This window comes from Lemur catta, chromosome 10, assembly GCF_020740605.2.
Source record: "Lemur catta isolate mLemCat1 chromosome 10, mLemCat1.pri, whole genome shotgun sequence".
In the NCBI taxonomy this organism is placed as follows: Eukaryota; Metazoa; Chordata; class Mammalia; order Primates; family Lemuridae; genus Lemur; species Lemur catta.
Genome location: NC_059137.1, coordinates 81,054,406 through 81,078,006, shown reverse-complemented (window position 1 = coordinate 81,078,006; position 23,601 = coordinate 81,054,406). Strand labels below are relative to the sequence as shown.

The following is a 23,601-nucleotide window of genomic DNA, read 5'->3' as shown; positions in this document are numbered from 1 at the left end:
GATCACTCATATAAGCTACAACATGGATAAATCTCAAAAACATTACCCTGAATGAAAGAAGCTAAACACAAAGAAGTATATATTATTCTGTTTACATAAAATTACAGAAAATAAAAAGTTAACCTGTGGTGACAGAAAGCAGATCAGTGATTTACTAAGGCTAGAGTCGGGAGACTAAAAAGGGCAACAGAGAACTTTTGGGAATGACGGAAATGTTTTATTTCTTCATTGTGGTGGTGGCTATAAGGATATATACATTTGTCAAACCTATCAATGCACACTTAAAAAGGAGGCATTTTTCTGTATGTAAAATTTTCCTCAGTAAGTGGATTTTTTAAAAATATAATCACAAGAATACAGTACCATAAATTTACGTAATAAAAGCAACAAATTAAAAGAAACGTTAAAAGGAAAAATCCACTTATGATTCCATAATCATAATAAAGCTTTTTCATTTTCTGCATTCCCTTCTAATTTTAATCTGATACATATATATTTTGTACAACCGTTACCATTTTGTGTAAAAATTTTTGCATCCAGCTTTTTATTCATGTTACATACATTTCACAGGTTATATGAAATAACAACATAATATTTCATCAGGTAGATATGCTATAATTTGTTTTTTCACCAGTATCTACAAATTTGGATTGTTTCTCATTTTTTCCAATTACAAAAAAAATTACAGTGAACATCTTCATCTATAAAGATCCTTTCTTAATTTCAAATTTCTTTGAATAACCAGGAGGCATGGTTAACTTTTTTTTTTTTTCACTTAAAAATTTTTTTCATTTTAGAAATTGTATTAGTTTAGCTGGGGGTGGTGGCTCAAGCCTCTAATCCTAGCACTCTGAGAGACAGAGCCAGGAGGACTGCTTGAGCTCAGTAGTTCAAGACCAGCCTTAGCAAGAGTGAGACCCCTGTCTCTTAAAAAGTAGAAAACAAATAAAAAAATGAAATTGTGTTAGTTTGCTAGAGCTGCTATAACAAATTACCACTAACTGAGTGGCTTAAGCCACGAAAATTTATTGTCTCACATTCCTGGATGCTAGAATTCTGAAAGCAAGGTGTTGTCAAGGTTGATGGCTTGTGAGGGCTGTGAGGAAAAATCTGTTCCACGCCCTTCTCCTAGCTTCCGGTGGTTTCCTGCAACCTTTGGTATTCCCTGGCCAGTAGAAGTGTCACCCTGATCTCTGCCTTCATCTTCATGTAGTGTTCTCTGTGTGTACTTGTCTCTGGGCCCAAATTTCCCTTTAAATCCAGTATGGCAATTTTTATTCACTAAAAATAGCAGAGAGACGGTCTCTCAACACCTAAACATTTAAGCTTTTTTTTCTCACTTGATAGGTCTCTGCAAGGTCCTTGCAGTGTATCGGAATCATAAAATCATAGATTCCAGAGCTAAAAAGCCTTAAAGATAACCTGGCTTTAAGTTTAGCTGATGACAATATATTTTTCAAGTGTCTTTAGAGTCACATCTAGGCCCAACACAGTCTGCCACTTACTAGCTAGTAAACTACTTCTCTAAATGTAAGTTCTGTCATCTATAAAACAGGGTAACAATAACTACCTTCATGGAATTATGAATATTTAAGAAAATAATGTACGTATGGCACAAACCAACAACTCTATTAACAGTAACACTATCCTTTTGAAAATTTTTAAAAATTTAAAAAATTTTGGTAAGAAACACAGCATAAAATTTATCATCTTAACCATTTTAAAGTGGATAGTTCAGTGGTGTTAAGTATATTCACATTGTTGTACAACAGATCTCCAAAACTTTTTCATCTTGCAAAACTATAACTATATCCTTTAAACAAACTCCCTTTGTTTCCCTTCTCCCCCAGCCCCTGTTCTACTTTGTTTCTATAAATTTGACTACTTTAGATATCTTATTTAAGTAGAATCATACAGTATTTGTTTTCCTTTTTTTAATACATAGAAATGAGGGTATGTAATTTATAAAAGATCTCATTAGCAGAGCCAGGACAGATCTGGATTTTCTGATTCCTAAAGGACTTTGTGACTCATCTGAGGTTATTTTGTAGTTTCAGTTGAGCTATGAAAGCCTTCTGATAGCCAGAACTTTTATAAGTACTCCTTATGTCTACCATACAGTAAAGTACTATTTAAACCACAAAGCTTTGAAAAGACCTGGAAATCACGATTTATGGGTTTAAATATCCCCGGTTCCTTTGCCATACTGCTAATTTATAGAAACTGATGTTGTCAATATTAAACAGAACCAGATATGATAGGAACAATAGTCAAACTAAGACAAAGTATAATCTCTAGGTCAAAAAGAGCAAGCCAGTTACAGTTACCAGCTCACAATGCCTGGATCCTGGGAGGGATGTCAACCCCCTAAAGAAATGCACGTGTGGTCTGGGAAACAACCAAACTTCAAAACAGATGTAGAGATCATGCAGCCACGTGTAGTGCAGACATCCACACATCCCTCACCCACTGGCTATTCACTAAGAAATACCTCCCATTATAGACATTATTGTTTCAATTTACTTTTCACAGGGATTTATCCCTAAATGTTCCAAGGAGTACTACCCAGGCAATTTAGATTGAAATATAGTAAGCCTACGTTTTAGAAACATATATTAAATCTGTAATGTTCAGACCTAAAAATTCAGACTGAGGTTGGGGCACAGTAGGAGAATGGAGAAGGGGGTGGAAGCAGAGAGGGCTGGAGGATATAGAAGGGGATCTGGTCAATGTTCTATTAATGAAGCCAATTCAATTAAAGTTACAGTTTAATGGAAAAGCCAACATGATCATAAAACAAAATAAAACAAAAATGTAAAACAGGTCATCCAGAGAACATCACCAAACATCTCAAACATCCTGTTCCTAATTGGCAATAACTGTCTTGATCTGGCCTATCTGAGCAGTGGCAACTTACTAAAAAACAATCTGATACAATTTAGACTATAATAAGCAGAACTCCATCTAATTGAAAAGGAAAAAAAAAACAAAAAAACCAAACAAAAAAAAAAACCTAGCCAGGAACACAAATAGTATCTCATTATACAGAAGAAGTAAATTTTCATTTTAGGAAGTTTAGTAAGTTCAGTGTATTCACATTAATGACTCAGGAGACAGTTACTACTGCTCCAAAACATACACATATAAAAACATAAAGATCTTAATTAGATTTCATGTGTGGAATGAAGTGATCACAATGAATGGACCTGAGATACTTGGGAATGAGAATAGCAGTGACTTTTGTCATTTTCCAGAACTCTGCAAAATGCTAAATACCATATTTATACTATAAAATGTGAAATGCTGAGAAAATTTTATCAAACTAAATAAAAACATTGTATTCAATAAAGCAGATGCCATTGTATGGATTTACTAAATGCGCATGCTGAATTTAGTAGCTTACTACCAGGTCTCCACTGTCCTAACACAGAAAGCTGTTGTGGTTCCCAAAGCTCCATGGAAAATTCATTTACAAAATTATAAAGACATTTTCCATAATCTCTCTTTCTCAGATGCCTGCTCCCAGCCACTTTTATTCAATAACAGACAGGGAGTGGAAAAGGACTCACTTTGCATTGTATTCCTGAACTATGGTCCCAGGATGGAAGGGACACCAAAAGGCAGCGAAGAAGGCAGAGAGAAGACAGGCTCTCTCCGTGTCCCTGCCCAGGAGCACAGCACAGACAGGAGCAAGGGGGAACTGCTGGGATGTGCTATATCTCCTGCTCCTCCCTCTGGTACATTCTAGTGGCTTCTTTCATGGATCCTGCAACCCCTTTCCCTTACATTTCTCAGGTAATAGTATGTTCCACCATGAAACATTTCTTCTTATATGGAAACAAGCTGTCTAGTCCTCAGGCTTCCAGAGAAGACAGAATGTCCACCCACTACCCAGGATGGCAAAGCACAGGAGGTATGTGTCAAGGATACCGTGACGTGACAGCCACATCATTCTCAACTGTCTTGGCCTTGCCCAAGTTGACACCCCTGTCCCACAGAGGCCACATCCCAATGACTGACGGATACAGTAGTATAAAAGCCCAGCTCTCCCGTCCTGGCTCAGGAAAGCGCTAAAGGTCTCCCACTTCTACCCCTGCAGGCACAGCAGAGGGTTCTCTGGAGACTGCATTGCCGCTAAACTTTCCTCCACACAATCCTGTCTCCTTCCTTTCCCCTCAACAGCTGCCCTTCCGCAAAGCACTCCTTGCACACTAATCTCCATCTCAAAGTCACATTTCCTGAGAGCTCAACCTGTGACATCATCTCTCAACCTCCTCACTCTCCTCTCCAGGAGAACTAATCTAGTTGATCAATCTGGGAGAGGAAACTAAAAATGCCCAGCCCTGTACATTCCCCTTCCTCGGCCTCTCCAACCTGCCTTGCCTGTAGAAAGAGCGTTTCCTGGCTTACTGCTGCACCTCGCTTAGCCAGGCAGGCTCGTTCCCAACCAGGGAGGCCTCTGGGGGGGTCAGCTCACTGGTGCCTGGTGGATTTGTCTACCAAATCCAGAGGGACACAGTTGGACCACAGACATAAACTACATTCTTGAATCTGTTTCAGGAATAAAGAAACTGACATTTTGATTTCCAACTGCCTGTCTCTATTGTCTTATTTCTGAAATGGTCTCTAACACGGGAGAATAACATCTCCATCTAGAGGTGTTATTAGCCCCCTAAAACCTCAACATTATCCTTCACTACTCCTCTCCCCTTTCCCTAACATCTAAACAGTGCCAAGTCCTGCCCTCCTGCACTCTTGAATGTATTTTCAATACAGAAGCCACCATGTGACTTATGTTTATATAAGTGTCCCCCAACCCCTATTTAAACATCTTCAATTAAAAGTCTTGCTTTCCAGGTTAAATGAATTCATTAGTATGGGCCACATGGGCTACAGGATCTGGCCCTACCTAAACTTTCATGAGTACCTAGCATTTCATAAACAGGACAGCCCATTCTTATTACCATGAACAGGAAGACCTTTACTAACTCTCTCTCTCTCTCTCTCTCTCTCTCTCTCTCTCTCTCTGTCCACCTGAAATCACTTTCATGCTGCAACTCAACTGTCCTCCTCCGGAAACCTCTTGAGCACCCCTGCAACACCCCTGCACCCCTACAACAAAATGCTTCTCCCTTCTCTCTGGGCTACCACAGTGCCTACTGCATGCTGTTCTACTCCTTCACTCATTATACTGCAATAAAATTACTAGATCCTTCAAGGCAAGGCCTTTATATCCCCCAACATCTGCTTGTACACAGCAGGCACTCAGGATACCCATTTGTGGAATAAATGAAGGAAGGAAGATTTAGAAAGGCTGGAGAGCAAGGGAGGAAGCAGAAAGCAGTGCTGAGTATGACAAATATCCCCCCAATGCCATAGCAAAACATTTTCGGCAGCTCCTTTGATTGCCCTATACTACTAATTTATAAAGAAATTCACAAGTTAGCATCACAGTTCTCCTTAATTTGTCCCAAACTATTTTTCTAATCTTAATTTCTACTTCTCCCCATAAGGACTGCATTCTCCAGCCCAACCAGAGTAGTCACTTTTTCTCAGCCATGCCCAACCTTCTGTCTGTTCAATCTCTTCACATGGAACCATCCTACGTCACCATATTCTACCATTAAAATCCTATTCATCTCTTTGCTGGTTCAGCAAATAATTACTGAATGTTTACTATGTGCCAGGCACTGTCCTAGGCTTTAGAACAAGGTTTCTCCTCTCATGGAACGTGTCACTAGTTGGGAAATGATGAGGAGACGAGGAAACAAAACAATGTCAGGGAGTGATCAGCACTAAGATGATCACGTCAAAGTGCAGAGACCAAGTGTCTGAGACAGGATGAGGAGAAAAGCCTCTGGGGAAGAGCTGCGGAAGCAGATGCACAACCCCTGGGGAAGGAGTTGCTGGGCACGCATGGGAACAGCAAGCAGGCCACCACGGCTAGAGAGAAAGGAGAGAACACCAGGTCATGGAGGGCCTCGTGAGCCATGCATGGACTTTGCATTTCACTCTGACTGAGATAGGAAACTCCCAGAGGGTTTGAACAGAGATACTTTTAAAAAATCCTTCTGGCTGAAACTACAGGAGAGCAAGGGTGGATGCAGGAAGACAGATGAGGGATCCTGCGATGGGCCTGGGAAGGGTGCTGGTGGCGTGGATGGAGGTAGAAGGAGTAAAGTTGGTGGGAAGTGGTCAGATTCCGGATCCACGTCATACACAGAATCCACAGATCTGCTGACAGATTCGATGTGAAAGGTGAGAGGAAAAGAGTAGCCAAGGGTGACCCCAGGGTTTTTGCCCTGAGAAACAGGAAGGATGGAGTTGCTTTTAACCGAGTTAGGGAAGCCTGTGGGAAGAACAAGTTTTGGGGGAATGATCAGGAATTCATCTTGGACATCTTTAGTTTAAGATACCCATGGACATGCAAGTGGAGATGTCAGACAAGCAGTTAGGGGTGTGGAGCCCAGGAGAGAGGTTCAGCCTGGCAATGTAAGAGGACTTGGCCACACATGGGCACGCACACACACACACTCACCAATTTATACATCTTTTATAGCTTTTTCCATATTTTATCTTGTAACAGAGTCATCTCAAAATAAAACATAAAATTCTGGGAAGTCTACATTTTATGAAAAAGAGAAGGGACAAAATTCTGAATTACTAAAATTTAATTGATTTTATCCATTCAGTAGCTTTTTATTTTGTGCCTGCTATGAGCTCAGTATACAGTGCTGAACAAAGAGACATGGCCCAATTCTGTGGAATTTAATGTGTAGTAAGCTGACAAATACTGCTTAAATGGTTGCTTAATTATTTAAGCAAAAAATTTTTTTTGAAGTTTTCAATGCAAAAATCAAAGTAGGTACTTTTTCAAGGCCACAATGAAGAGATTCAGCCCTATGCTGTCCCCAGCAGTTGGAGGCTAGTGCAAGAGCTCTGTTCCATGAACCAAAGTTCTGCTCCAGTGTAGCGTAGCTGCAGTGCAATCACACATGTCACCTAGCATGGACTCTAACCGCTTTTCATACAATCAGTGGTTTCACCAGGTCAAGGCTGGTTTCATGGGTGAGAAATCTTTGGAAGCAAATACTTTGCTTTCTACATTGCATCTGGCCCACAGTTTCTAGTGCAAAATTATTTAACCTTATCAGGAGAATTTTTTTTTGTAATTTCATTTTAATAGTGTGACCTTTTATTATATAAAATTTTAAGTATTAACCTTTGAATTCTGAAAATACTATTTTTAGAACATTATTTTATCCTTGTGCTTTATTTTTGAGATAGCCTATATGCAGTATTTGCAGCAAGTAAACACCATTCAATACCTAAGTCATGTTAGTTTTTCAAAGGCAGTTGCAAAGAAGGTTTCTAAAAATAATGATGCATCAAGGTCACACTAAATTTGGAAAGCTCCAAATGTGAAAACTGAGAGTTCATAATTAAAGAGGAATTTTTGTGGGGATACATATCAAAGAAAAAGATATTTTAAAAAGAAATTCACACACCAGTCCTTTATTATTTGGTAAGCTAGAACATGGACTAAAGGTGTCACTTACAGGCTAGTTTCTATTTTGGCAAGATCTTGTGGTGATGTTCAATTATTGGGTTTATGCCATTTCAGTCTGCCACCATGGAAATGAGTGTGAGGTGACAAACTTATATTATGAACTCATTTCAGGATTATGCAAAAGAATAAAATAGACTGAGGCTGGGAAGAAGGATGCCTTCTTAGTACACATATCTCCTACAATGAGTGGCAGTGGAAAAAACAATTATGAATCAAGAATGAATTAAAGCAACTTTTAAGAAACTATAAGTATTTTGTCAAATTCACTATTTATCCATAATATCTTTTGAATAAATAAGACTTTTTTTCCTGCAATTGTGTCCATGTGTCCCTGAGTTTCAAAACCCTTGAAAAAATAGTTTATTATGCCCCCAAACAAGATTGTTATCTCAGGATGCTGTTAAGTAACAAAATCCTGTGCCAAACTGGCTCAAACAGAAAAGGGACTATATTAGAACATTTAAATCCAGGAGAGGCTTGATCTAGCATTCAAACAATGTGAATATGATCTGTTTTCTCTTTTCTCCCTCAGCTATGTTTTCTCAGGACTAACTCCATTCCCAAGAAGGCTCTGCTCTCATGGCCCCACAATGACTTAAGGAAACTTCAGGGACTATGTGCTACTTAATTCATGTTCATCAGCAAAGACATAACTCACTTCCCAATCATGCAAACAAAAGCTCTAGGCCTGAATCTCATGGCCTTGACTCATATGTTCATCTTGACCAACCACTGTGGCCAGAGGAATGGAAAGGCTGTATTGATTAAGCCAAGGAGGACCCATCCCAGAAGTTAATTAAGTAAGAGAACACTCACCCAAAATGAATAATGCACAGCTGGGAAATTCAGAGTACTATTAAGATGGTGGGAAAGGGGGAGAGATGGATACTGGAAAAGCAATTAATAAATATCTAGTACACATGTGAATAGAAAAATTCAATTACCAAGTAATCTTTAAAAAAAAACCTTGAGGTTTTAGAAAGTCAAGCAAACAGAATACAGGTAGGAAAAAACATATTGGTACTGTCTTTGTTATTTTAAAAGTAAAATAAAAACAGAGTGGAGCTGTGGAAGAAGAATCTCCAATAACCCTGACCTCACTCCTGAATTTCACCTTGCCTTTGCTCTTCTTTCACTAATCTCCCTAGAGAAGTGTGCTACTTTTTTTTTGTTGTTGTTGTTGTTTTAGAGACAGCATCTTTCTCTGTTGCCCAGGCTGGAGTGCAGTGGTGTGAGGCATAGCTCACAGCAGTCTCAAACTCCTGGGCTCAAGCGATCTTCCTGTCTCAGCTTCCCGAGTAATTGGGACTACAGGTGCATGCCACCATGCTCAGCTAATTTTTAAATTTTTTTTTGTAGAGATGAGGGTCTTGCCTTTTTGCAGAGACCAGCCTTGCCCAGCCTGGTCTCAAATTCCTGGTGGCAAGCAATCCTCCCTGCTAGGATTATAGGTGTGAGCCACTGGATACAGCCTATTTTTCCTTTTAAACTATCATTCAAACTTGGTCAATAATTCTTTCCCTAGGTTTCTATATCCTATCTGAGCTAGGATAGGATTAGCAAGGGTAGAAAGCTATTTGAAGCAGAGGAAAGGGAATTTATGCAAAGTATAAATCTGTGAATACGTTTGACATATCTGGAGCTAGTATGTTAAGATTCTAGGATATGAAAAGATCATGGGTAGCCTTCATGGTATATGGGATGCAGAAAACGGGAAATGGAAAAGTATCAGGGTTGACAAAAGGTTACAACAAGATGCACATACAAAGGTAGCATGCGGATTTTATCAATTAGACTAGTGGCTAATGAAGTTGGGATGTGTACTCCAGGTGGTACACAAGATAATCTATTGAGATGCACACACAGGATTAGATATTTTACTTATTTAATTTTGGGCACAGATGTTTGTAGCTGCTTTATTTGCAATAGCCAAACACTGAAAATAACTGAAATATCCATAAACAGATGAATGGATCAACAAAGAGTTGTATATCCATAGAAAAGAATGCTACACAGAACTAAGAATGAACTATGCACATAGATAGGCATTATGTATGAATCTCTAATTATATAGATGAATAAAACAAAAAAAATAAAGAGGACACACTTTATGATTTCTATCATAAAATTCCAGAAAATGCAAACAAATCAATTATAAATGAATATAAATCAAAGGTTGCCTGGAGGATCAGGGACATATTATAGAAAGGCACGATAAAAATATGTGGGTGAGATTGGCTCATTATTATAATTACTTTGATGTTTTCATGGGTTTACACTTATGTCAAAATTCATCAATTTATACTTTAAATATGTATAATATATTCTATGTCAATTATACCTTGATAAAAAAATTTTAAATGGCTCAAACTAACAATTAAATCACCCACTTTTTAGAAAATCAGACTTTGTAAATCTATATTGTCTCTACCATCCCCCCGATGCCTTGTAGGGGCAGCCATGCCTCAGTGGCAGGAAATACAGGTGAACAATAAAGGCCATTTCCACCTGAGTTAAGGGGATTGCTGGCTAGATCACAAAAGCCACATCTCTAGATAGCGGTATCTCCCTTCTCTTCATCCTACTTTCCTTGTCTATGGCTGCATAGCAATGGTCTTGAGGTAAACAGGTCAGAGAGGCTACAGGAATCCATAAAGCCCTTATATTCTCTGTCTTGAGCTACACAAGATACACAGTTCTGAAGGCCCTGAGATTTCTGTACACACTGATCCTGCAGAGCCACAGTCACTGGAACATCTGTGAATGCATCTTTAGAAGGGGAACATTCCATCTAGTTTGCTGCAGTAGCCTCCACTCCGTATTATTCAACCCAATGTTTCTATATCAATTATGGTCCTCCTGGGTCTCTGCAGTTTTAGAGCTAGTGACATCAGAATACTGAATTCTAGATTTCAGGGCACACAGCTCCATTGCAGGACCTGAATAAGGAGTTCTCAACATTGCAGAAAATTGTGATACCCCCAACAAACAAAAAGAAACTTCATGTTGTCTCCAGAAGCACTGAAAGTTCTCATAACTGCCCTCTCCTCAGACCGTCTCTGAACAACACAAACCTCTGGGATTTAGGCAAAAAAATTAGGACCACAAAGCCCTGCAGTCTCTCCCAAGAGGCCTTGGTAGCAATGTAAACTAGGCCACAAATGGAGCAAGAGCTACACTTAACCATACTGTGCCCTCTGAGGTACACAAAGTTTGGATCCCCACAAAGTTATTTACCCCATTAAGCTGGCAGAATTCCATTGTGCTTTCAAACTACCCTGCAAGGAATAGAGTTTTCAAGATTAAAGGTACTTAAATAAAAAAGGCCTTTATTATTGCAAAAATCATTGCAATGTACAATAGGTAGTTCCTGTTTTGTTTACTTGGAAGCTGAAAAAACTTCATCAGAAGCATCACCTGAGACAAACATCCCTGAAAAAGGCAGTGCAACTCTGCAAGCTGCCAGCAGAACTTAGATTGGGCCCCAGGACCAAAAGTGGGGAGGTCTATTCACTAAGTAGTGAGATAGGAGGGAATGAGAACTCTGTAAGACCTAAGGCTACTCATAATTTCCTCCAATAAGCAGAAGAAATCTGCCTTCCTGAGCAGTTTGGGGTGGTGACTGGTGCATACTCTGTGGATCTAACAGGTTGTGGAGATGAAGTGGCTCTGGTCACAGAAGATCCCCGGAACGGTGACAGAGTATATATAACATAGCCACACAAGCTTCCCACATACTTCAAACTTATGGGGAATCTAGATCTTCAGATATAAGAGATTCAAATCAGAAGAAGGCTCTTCTCAAAGACTAGCCTCCAGTGTCATCATACTGAGAGAGGAAAAACACATTCGCTGACTACCTTAGGCCGTTGTCCTATGGAAACTCTTCAGTGTTGAAAGGACAGTGGGTCTTGTGAGTGGAAATAAATCAGCTCAGCTCTCTGCTCGCTTTCTGCTCTCTCTCTAGTCTCTCCCTCCCTCTCCACCTAGGTAACAGGTGCCCTGCTGAGCTCTGTTTTCACATCCCAAAGGAGCCCAGCTGACAAAGGGAAATGTAAATTTTTTTTACAATTCCTAGACCTATGAACTAAAACTGCCTTTTAGCATCTGTTTCTACAGCCTGGAGTAGTTTCAGAGAAACTCCTGGATGACAGCATGGGAGGGAAACTCCAGATATCAAACCCAGCCCAAAATCATATCTGGAGGGCAAGGTCACCGGACAAGATCTCTAACAGCCATTCCTGGTATCTATCACCAAAGAAAAGAAACGGATGAAGCAGTCTCACACAGCCATTCTATTATCTGCTTGCAGTTAAGAAGAGTGGATACAACAATTCACCGTTAATTTGACTACAACCGTAAATCATCTTTCATCCTTTTTTTTTTCATTTCCAAATAAAAGGTCTAAGTAGCCGGTTTTCTAGGCCAACACACTTTTCCATTTTCTTTCTCGTGTTCAGCCCTTTCCCATTCTTGGAAAAGTAAAATAAACTTCTTCCTTCTATCCTAATCTTTGTCTGGAGAAATTTTTCTCAAACCCGTGTGCACCAGCTCTACACTAGCTCACCACCCTGACAGTGTTAAATATGATAAAAGAATTTGCCACATTAACTGCACATGAACTCTCCTATGTCAAAAGAGGACAGAGCTTTGGATAAAGGATTACCCATATTCACTGCACTCAAAAGGCTTTTCTCCAGTGTGACCTCTTTGATGTTGAGTGAGAACTCATATCTGGAGAAAGGATTTCCCACATTCACTGCACTCATAAGGCCTTGCTCTAGCGTGAGCCCTCCTGTGTAGAAAGAAGCCAGAGATGTGGCTAAAAAAATTTCCACATTCACTGCACTCATACAGCCTTTCTCCAGTGTGAACTCTCTTGGTGTTGAATGAGAACAGATTTCTGGCTAAATGATTTCCCACACTTATGGCACTCACAAGGCCTTGCCCTAGTATGGGCTTTCCTGTGATGACAGAGGTTAGTGTAGCAGCTAAAGGGTTTCCCACATTCTCTTCACTCATAAAGCTTTTCTGCAGTGTGAACTCTTTGGTGTTGAATGAGTTCAGTTTTGCCACTAAATGATTTTCAACATTCACTATAGTCATGAGTCCTTGGTCTAGTGTGCACCCTCCTGTGTCGAAGGAAGTGAGAACATTGACTAAAGGATTTTCCCTATTCGTGACACTCATAGGCCTTTCTCTAGTGTGAAGTCTTTGGTGTTGAATGAGTACGCTTTCTTGCTAAAGATTTCCCACATTCAATGCATGTGAAAGGCTTTCTTCTAGTGGGAACTCTGCAGTATAAAATGCTGCTATGTGGCCCTCTCATTGTTGGGAATGGCCTGATGCTGGAGAAGTCCTGAGGGGGCTGCAAAGTCCTTCTGAGGGAAAATTACAAGTTTCCCACCGCTGGCTTTTAATGTTTAACAGAACTCATGCAGATTTCTTTTAAACTTAGAGATATAGATCAAAGCAAGGAAGCAGAGAGAAATACAAAACACAAAGGGTATTGTCAAGTAGCTCCTTTTGCATAGATGGTCACAAGTCTTAAGACCAGTTTAAACTATTTTAAGCTACCTTAATTATCTTACAGTACACTTTAGTTAACCTCGCCTAATGGGAAGTACTGTGCATGCTTAACTTGTATTGTGTGTAAACATACAATGACTCAGAGAAAGAGCTTGCATCACTGACTAAAAGCATCACTGGCTGAAAGGAATTTAAGACTCCACCACTGGCAGGCAGTGCAGATCTTACTCTCAGAAGAACTGCTGCTGCACAGGAGAGAGTACCCAGAGGATTCCTGTCTTGCTTAGGAATGAGAGCCCTTTGTAAGTCACCTCGTAATAAACTCATTTAATTCACCAAGCTGGACTTGTCTGAGTCATTCTTCGGTCTCTTAGCACCATCTCACTTTGAAGGGCGGTTTTTCTATACCATCCCAGGATTTTCCTGAAACACCTTCCTAACCTCCCCAAAGGTGAAGGGCTTTCCTGTCGCATGGAATCTGCAGTTCCTCACAAATGACACTTGGTCCACGTTCATTTTTAAGAGTTGCTCTCTACTATCAAGTTTCTGCAGCTGGTGAAGTTTTGCACTCAACCAGAAACCTCTTGATGCTCCGTCCAAGTACAATTTCTGTCCAGAGGATGTGGCTTGCAGCTCATCCAGGTGTAAAATGCTTTCTGGGACTGGGACATAAGTCTCACAGGGGTGAGTCTTAAGGGCAGATGGACCTACCCTTGGAGTTCTGACCTTTGACAGTTCTTTCAGAGAAACACTCTGTGCAAAAGGTGTCTCCTTATCCTCTGTTCCACACCAACAACCTGGGGATGCTGTAAGTGCCAAGTTCCACAGCATCACATCATTGTGAAGGAGCCTCTGAGTGTCACCGCGGAGCTCCCACTCCTCCTGGGAGAAGTAAATGGCCCCTTCCTCAAAGGTCACAAAACCCTGAGCTGGGTCCCTCTGTGCGGCCACTGCCATCAGATTCTGTGGGCTCAGCAGGGCTGGAAGCAGTAGGCAATCTTGGTGGGGACCTAGGCAAAGCCGTCACCACCACAGCCGACCTTCAAACCACTACTGTGCAGCGCAGACAATGATGCCTGTCACTGCTCTCACACTTTCTTATTCCTGGCATCTTGCTCCAGACCCAATGCCGGTGGACAGACCCAAAACAAGCTAAAATCATAATTTTTATATGTAAGAAGAAATTAAGCTTTAGTAATATTTTATAAATGGATTGGCATTACAGTCTTAATCAGTCTAGATGTTATAATAGATGGTCATGTGTCATAAATAGTCCAAGTGGTATCCTAAGACTAGGGATTCCACCACACAGAGGGCTGACAAGGGCTCCCTCATGTTTTCATTTCCTCCCAGAAATATGCATTACAGTTTCTAGATAACCAGTCAGGAAGGTTGACTGATCATGCTATCTAACTAAAGTAACCGCAGAGGAACACCTGCCTTCAAAAGATCCCTGCAAAGAAGTCAGAGATTAAAAAGAATACTATGAATGCAACATAAGTGAACACTAGGAAACGGCAGAGCTGGCACTTTTACCGCGAGCTCTTCATCAGCCTCATTAAAAGGTTAGGCTAATAAGAAGTTGGCAAAAAATTTTCAAAGTTAACAGGAAAACTATTTGAAATAACGAAGTTATATGTCTTATCATTTATTCATTCATATCATACATTCATTCAAAAATTCATACTGTGGCAAGTACTGTTCAATTTGCTAATAGTAAACAAAGCTGATAAAAGTCAATTTTTCCCTAAGGGTATATAGTGGCCATTGAGATTCTCTCCACATTTGATTATAATGCCAATCAAAATCCCAAAAAGTATTGCTTCTCAGCCTTTGGCTAAGATTAAGTGTACTAAAATCCCAACAAGTTATTTTGTTTTTTGGTGAAACATGACAAGCAGATTCTAAAATATATATAATGGTAATGCAAATTTCCAATATTAGCCAAGACCATCTCGATGAAGAACAAGATAGAAGAACTTCATCATGGACATGACACTTAGAAGGCCATATTAATGATAACAATGTGGCATTGGCACAAAGACAGTATATTAATCAGAGAGCAGAGTTCTCCAGGGAAAGTGAACCAATAGGACAGACACACATATACACACAGGGATTTATTAATATTATAAGGAACTGGCTAACACCATTACAGAGGCCAGCAAGTCAGACACCCAAGACAGCCAACGGTGTAGTTCCAGTCTGAGTTCGAAAGAGAACCAGGAGAGTCATTGGTATAGTTTCAGTCTGAAGGCTAGCAAGGCTTGAGACCCAGGAAGAGCTGGTGTTTCAGTTTGAGTCTTAAGGCAGGTGAAAAGGCCAATGTCCCAGTTCAAAAGCTGTCAGGGAGAAGGAATTCTCTCTTACTCAGGGGAGGGGCAGCCTTTTTGTTCTATTCAAGACTTGAACTGATTGAATGAGGCCCACCCACATTAAGAAGAGAAATCTGCTTTACTCTGTCTACCAATTTAAATGTTAATCTCATCTAAAAACACTCTCACGGAATGATGTCTGACCAAATATCTGGGCACCTCATGGTCCAAACTAATACATAAAAGTAACCATCACAGACAGACAATAAGACCAATGGAGAGATTCAGGATCACACCTGCACAAAGACACTTGACTGGGGACAGAAGTAGCACCGTAGATTAGTAAGAAACGATTTTTCTTGACGGTATTGGGCAATGGGATATCGATATGGAAACAAAATGAAAACAGACTCCTACCTTAGACTGTACAAAAAAAAGTTACAGGAGGATCGGAGGATCACAGACCTACCTTGGGAAAGACAAACCATATGCTTTTAGAAAATAATACCAAAGAAGATAATATAGGTCTTCATGACCTTAGAGTAGGGAAAAATTTCTTAAGATACAAACTAATTAATCACAAAAGATGATAAATTTAACTACAATAAAATTTGAAATATGTCTTCTTTAAAAGACAATAGGGAACACAAATACAAATCATGGGGAAAAAATTGCTACAATACCTATAGTTTTATAAAAGGGCCTACATCGGCATGTATAAAGAATTTCTAAAATACAAATCATCAAGCAGACAAATGACTGAGTAAAAAACTTCAACAGGAATTTCACAAAATAGGTGCTGAACTTCAGGGAAATACAAATTAAAACCATAATAGATACCATCACACACATCCATCAGAATAACTTGAACTTTGAATGTCTGTCAGTAACAAGTTACGTGGAGGACATAGCACTCTCACAAATTGATCATGAGAATTTAAACTGGTACCACCATTGTGGAAAGCAATTTGGTATGAGCTAATAAAATCAAAGATATCTATATCCCATAACCTGCAATTTCACTTCTTTATAAAAACATGCTTTGGACCCTAGATGTATGTGGGACAATTTTCATGCCAGTATTATTCTTAATTCCCCTAAACTGGAAACAAATTTCCATCACAGGCAGAATGGATAAATTGTGGTATATTAATGAAATTGACCATTACATAGCAATGAAAATGGACAAACTACAACTACACCCAACATTATAATTGAATCAAACACAAAAGCATACTGCTATTATTCCATATCTTTCAAGTATTAAAAAACCCAGGTCAAATGGCATAATTAAATGGTAAAACCATAAAGCGATGCAAATAAAAGCCAGGCTAGTGATAATTGCTAGAGGGGGCCCAAGGAGAATAGCAAAAAGGGGCACGTGGGGTTAGGGAGCATCCAGGAGCCAAGCAACGTTCTGTTCTACTTCCTGACTTGGGCGGTGGTTACAAGGGTATTTATTTCTCAACAATTTGGTAAAATTTATGTTTCATGCACTTTTATGCAAGTTTGTTAGATTTTGTAATTTAAAGGTTTTTTACAAAGAAGAATGAAGTAGAGGACTGAAGCAATGTGGATATTGCTTAGCACTGCATTTGGAAAGGGAATAAAAATAGAATACAGTCCTCTGTTCCTGGTATCCTACTGTTTTCATCAGAATAAAAAATAATAGTGGTATGGTCTTGCCCAGAAAAGACAAGTATCCCCTAAATTTGGCAGGCCCCAAGGAAACCGCCCCCCACCCAGGCTCTGAGGACAGACTTTCTAGGTCCAGTACGAGGCTGTATCCTCGGTCTGTCATAATGCCTGGCAAACAGTAGGTGCTCAAAAAGTATCTGTTCAGTGCATTCATCAGTAAAATTAAGTTGTTCAACAACCAAACACTCCCAAAAGATGTAAAAAATGTCCTGTGACTATAACCAGTGTCTGAATTATAAGAATAGCCACTGAGGTAGTGCTATGTGAAGGCACATTTGCAGTTATCAGTAAAACTATAAAAAAATTTATGAATATGTTTCCCACATAACAGAAGCTAACAAATGCCAAGCATCAGAATTTTTGTTTCTTCTGTGCGAAAAATACAACTCTAACATTTTCAAATTTATTAATTTGAATTTTTACTGAATTTTATAATTTATAGACAGAAGTCTTGGTTTTTGATTTAAGCTATTTCAATCATACTTGAAACGCCCCAGTAACACAGAATGATCTAATATTTTACTACCACAATTAGAACATCCTAGCACATAACAGGCACAATAAAAGTGTCTGTTGAATGAATTAGCAATTATTATTAAATTATGACATATAATTTTCACAAGCATGTTCAATAACAACTTTTACATCTTTAACATGTAATATGTCACTCTAAAACTTTATGGAGAAAACATCACCTCGAAGACAAAGTATACCCAAGACACACACTATTGATTTCTAAACCAAGAGCCACCTTCTGTGTTGCTGCATTTATGGCCAACATGATAAGATTACATAGGTGCTGACTGGTGACAGGTACATGCAATTAGCTTTAGATTGCTAGGAGTTAAATAATTAATATGCTCCCACACATCTTTTTATCAGTTCATATTATTTAATTCAGGCTTGCCCAGTACAATGAGGAGAGAAACTCTTTTCCCAATCTCTCATGTCCTTAAATCGCACTCTACTAGCACATTCTCTCAGAGAAAGGCACCTTCACGGCTTTCTCACCTTCAGCCAACCTAACCCTAGTCTGGCTTCCGCCTCCTCTCTCCCTCCTTCACTGCCAAGTTTCTTGAAAGAGGAACTAATATCATCTCTGCTTCCTCACCTCCCCATCATTCCTCAGTCTGGAGCAATCTGGCTATTTCCTCCCACCTCTCATTAGAACTATTCTCCCCAAGGTCTTTCCCCTGAGGAGTCTTCTCAGTCTTCCTGTTTGATGCTTGGCAGGAGTGTTTTGCAGTCCTCCTGCTTGATGCCTGACCCTGTCCAGCAGGTGACCACTCACCACATGGCTACTTAGCACTTCCATACACTAAGTGCAATGAAAGAACTGAATTTTAAAATTTAATTTAATTTAATTAAAATTTTAAAAATTATGTGTTGAAATGATGGCATTTGGGAAATACTGGGTTAACGAAAATATCTTCTTAAAATTAATTTTACCTATTTCCTTTTATACTTTTTAAAACAGCTACTGGAAAATGTACCATTATCTATGTAGCATGTATTTAGCTTATTAAGGATGATATGTCCAATATTTCCTTAAGTACTAAATTTGACAGTTGATAGCTATAACATTTCACTTTGATACTTATTTTATTTTTATGGTGAAGGTACATTTGGCTTGTGCTTATCTTTCAAATTTTTTTTACAGCTATTTTTGTGAAACCATGCATAAGTCAAAAATTCATGTTATTTTCAAATATGAGTTCCATTGTGGAACCAACGCAGCACAGACAGTTCAAAATATCAACGTAGTGTTTGGGAAGGATGTGGCTAATGAATGCACACTACATCGATGGTTTGAGAAGTTCCATTCTGGTGATTTTAATCTTGAAAATGAGCCACATGGGCAACCAAGGTGAATAATGATGAGCTGAAAGCTGTAGTGGAAGCAAATCCATCTCAACCTATGCGTGAATTAGCAGCAAGGTTTGACATTACTATTCCAACAATATTGGACCATTTGAAACAAACTGACAAGGTAAAGAAGCTGGATAGATGGGTTCTGCACGAATTAAACGAGCATCAGAAGAGAAATCGTCTCGAAGCTTGCCTTTATTTGCTGTCACGACATAAAGCCGAACCATTTCTACACCGTATTGTTATGTGTGATAAAAAATAGATTCTTTTTAACAATCACAAGTGTTTGGCACAATGGTTGGATAAAGATGAAGTGCTGAAACACAGTCCAAAACCAAACAGTCATCAAAAAAAGTTAATGGTGTCTGTTTGCAGTGCTGGTATTATCCACTACAGCTTCATGAAAACTGGTCAATCCATTACAGTAGATGACTACTGCACCAACTGGACAAAATGATGTGGATGCTTGTGATTAAGCAGCTGAGATCGGTCAAGAGAGACAGGCCAATCCTCTCGCAAGACAACGCTCGACCACGTGTTGCACAGACAGCACTGCTCAAACTACAGAAGCTGGACTAGAAACTTTGTCATCTACTGTATTCACCAGATCTTGTACCAACTGACTACCACTTCTTCCAAGCTTTGGACCACTTCTTGCAAGGAAAAATATTCAATTCTCAACAAGCTGTGGAAAACGCCTTTTGCGATTTCATTGCCACTCGCTCTCCAGGCTTCTTTGCTGCTAACATAAACAAGCTACCGTTAAGACGGCAAAACTGTGTCCATAGTTTAGGCACACATTTTGATTAGTTGTACTGCTTCTTGTTTGAGATATAAACTACTTTTTATTTCGAACTTTTGATTCAAAATCAGACATTTCATATTTAATGACCTTTCTATTGGACAGTGTTGCTTTACAGCATTAGGGATGAGCTTCATCCTCCTTGAAGTGCTTATTGCTTTTCTCCTTCTACTTCTTGGATGACTCCTTCTGCAGTGTTGATCATTCTTCAACTTCCTCCCTAATGTCAGCAACTACCAAGGCTCTCTCTAGTGCCATGCTCCAGTCACTATCTCGGGGGAGGGGAAAGTCTCACTTCACCCAAAGCTTCCACTACTCCCATAGGCTGCTGACTCCCAACTCTCTGCTGCAAATCTGCTCGCTCTCCTGAGAATGGTACATTGAACTACTCTCCGTACATCTCCACCTATGTCTAAGTATAGCTACATGTAATCTGCCATTACATCTTTTGGATATTTACCTCATTGATATCTTATAAATCTGGCCCCTCTTCTCCATTTCATTCAGGCCCTCACAATTTCTCACCTTTATCACTATAATATCTTCCAAAGTGCTATCCTTGCCCTCTTCCCAACCACCTTCCTTTTGCTGTTAGTCTCTATACTTCACATCTGGCCATATGATTTTTCTGTTTATGTACTCTAGTGGTTTCCCCATTCCCTTCAAGGTAAAACTAAAAACTTCTTATAATCATACATAAGGGTTAGGGTTCAACTGTCTCTCTGGCTTCATGCTTTATCACCAACCCCACAGAACCCCAAACTCCAGGCAAATCTAAGCACCTGCAGTTTCTTGAATACAACATGTGCTTTCTCACCACCATACTTTGTATGTTCTCTTTCTGCTGCCAGGTATGTTCTAACTCTATTCTTGCTCCCCTGCCCATCCTTCAGAACTCAGCTAATAGATCACCTCCCCCCGGGAAATGTCTCCAAACCCCCAAGTCTGACCAAGTGTCCCCCTTTGTGTCACCATCACACCTATACACAGCTCTACCAATAACCCAACCACACTACCCTGGAGTGACCTGGTTACCAGTCTGTGAAATCCCTGAAGGCAGGAATTAAGAACTTTATCTCCCTGCACTATACTTAATATTATAAGTACCTATGAATAAATGGACACAGTATTAAATAAGAGAAAACCACAGAACAAAACATGAGGCTAGAAATTTTTAAAATAGGCTAATTAAGTCATGAGTTAAATGAAGAAAGTTAACCCAGTCACCATAAAAACACTTTATTAGATGGCCTATTTCAGGGCTTAATGAGATAACCAATACAAAATTATATGCTATACAATCATTGAAATGTCAAATACTCAACAAAAGCAACAATTTAAAAAAATTAAAGACTAAATGTTATTCTATTTCTATACCTTTGTTTTTTACACACCCTCTCTTCCCTAATTCTACTTATCAGTTCCTTTCTTCAGCTCTTTACATTAATTTCCCTTCTAATTACGGTTTGTATTCTTTCCTTCCCTTGCCCAATCCCTTTCACTTTTACTGCCCCGTCTATTCATCTTTTAATCTAACAGAAAAATACAAATACTGCCTTCATCATCTCTGTTACCAATTTTGTCTAAAACAAAGGAATCGTAAAAGGCAGTGAATGTAATGATATCATCAGTCGGATTGATAGACAAAACCACATGCATTAATCTGGTTGGGTGACTTCGTAATACTAAGCAGCTAATGTGAACCATATGCACACTAAGTGGGGTCTGACAGGCATCAGCAAGTCCTCGGGCTGTTGCTGCAGTGGGACAGTGGGGGTAACAGAAAGGAACAGCCAACGTGCTGGTGGTCAGGGCAGCCGCAGCTACCTTACAATGTTCTCCAACTTGTGCCCACCCTTTAAGAGGAAGCAGAAACAGACAGGGGAAATCTAGGAAGTTGTCAGCTATCTGGACTAGCACATAGGCACTGATTTGACAGTGTGAGCAGCAGTGGCCAAGTAGCACCAAGGGCTAGTCTGTGAGCACACTGGCCCAGGTACTGATTTTAGAACACAAAATAGAGTGCTACTCCCTGGGCACTGCTGAATTTTCGTTTTACTACATTCTGAGAGAGGCAGAGAAATACATGGAGAGAAATTATGCAAGTATTTAAGCTAGACTGGGAGGGAGAAATGATTTTTTGAAGGGTAGCAATTGTCAGAGGGAAATGTAGTACATTCTTTTAATTACTGATTGATTTGTTCAAAATCACTCAACATCAGGTCTTGTAAGCATGGGGAAATCGACCTTAAGGACCAATATCTTTTGGAATTCACAGTCAAGCAAAATTGAAATCTCTTGCAGAGCTTTACACTCAGCAAGATAATGTAACAGTGAATGGTATGTTTGAAAAAGTTTCTAAAACATCATAGAACTAGACCAAAAAAAATTGTTTTTTAAGTAGCACCTTTAAGTAATCAATTTAGTTCAAAGTAGTACAGAGCAAGATTTATTCTCTTACCTGTATCCAGGAGTTAAGTTTTGATTCTTCAGAATTCTGTGGTTCTTTGTTAATCAGACAACATAAGCAACATATTAGAATTTTTTGGCTTTCATCTACAAAAAGAAAAACTAAAATGAGTTAAGTTTTATCAAATAGAAAGAAAAAATAATCAGTATAAAAGATTTTTAAACATTATATTTAGGAAAATCTCAAACTAATAAGTTCACAGAGTAAGTATCCAGAAACATGTGTGAAACTTAACTTTGAGGGTTTCTTTCTTGTCTTGGGTTCAGGACCACTTATGGTTAGTTCTTGTGTGGTCAATTCCCTTTCTGTAACAGCAGCAATTTTTAAACCCAAACGAGAATGATGGAAAGAACTAAAACAACTGTACTTTTCTCAAGACGAGTTTTTTATTTCACATTTCAAACCATTAGTAATTTCAACCTTTTTAAGGAAACAACTGCTGTAGGCAGTCAGTAGTCAATATTTCTGATTTAATATTTTAATTTTCTAACTTGCTAAAATTCCCCCACTTGTTAAAAACAAATTTCACACACACACTATATATATATGTTTGTTTTAAAATATATTCTGCTTAGCACCAAATGGTTGGGATAGCTCTCACATGCTTCTAATTCTTTATTTTAAAATTTAAAACTTTACCAAGTATGTGATGAAAATGCTGAACTTTGAAATCCTACATTTGGTGGGAACATCTACTTGATGAGCCACTTTCTTTTTCCTCTTGTGGTGACTGAGTCTATTCCAGCTGGAGATTTTATAACACAATTAAGAAACAAAAAGGAGGCCTAGAAATGGAAGATGTCAGTACCTAAGCTAGAGCAAAGCAACTTCAGACTTTAGAGTAAAAGGCCACGGAGGTGAGGCTAAGACACCCAGCACCTGGAATCAGTAGTCTCTATCTTCTCATCTTCTGCAGTCCAATAAACAAGCATTTCTAAGGGTTTCATTTACCAAGAAATAAGGACAATATAAACTACAGTAAGCTACCTCTGTATTTTCATCTGCAAACCAAAGGATGCTAACAGTAATTTTTAAACCCATTTTTTCCCTAAGAACATCCATAAACTTATGCTTTCCCAATAACTAACATCTCTGAACAAACTTCATCAGGGGTTATTCTGAGGACATTCATTCTTTTCCTAGCTTTTATGAGCTCAAATAAAGCATTATAAGGCACTGGCTTGCCTAAGATCAGTTCCTTTCAAGAGTCATATAATTTAACCTCTAAAAATCCTAGGGTTATTCAGGTTTAACCAATGCCACTTATTAAAAATGTGACTATTGTACTTCCCACAGTTTAAATACTAGAAGAAATTCTAACCAGCTTCATGTAGCAAGTGTGACAGAC

At 39.1% G+C, this 23,601-nt stretch overlaps 1 protein-coding gene across 4 annotated transcripts in view; it reads right to left on the bottom strand.

Annotated features, from left to right (window-relative positions):
* FANCC (FA complementation group C) overlaps positions 1–23,601 on the bottom strand; it is a 246,018-nt gene that overhangs the window by 138,367 nt on the left and 84,050 nt on the right. For all 4 annotated transcript variants that reach the window (XR_006737903.1, XR_006737902.1, XM_045563464.1 and 1 more), the window contains one exon: positions 22,245–22,339. Coding sequence is in view for 2 of the 4 variants with exons in the window: in XM_045563464.1 (XP_045419420.1) it covers positions 22,245–22,339 (95 nt within the window). In the remaining 2 variants the exon portion in view is untranslated. The remainder of the gene's footprint in view (positions 1–22,244; positions 22,340–23,601) is intronic.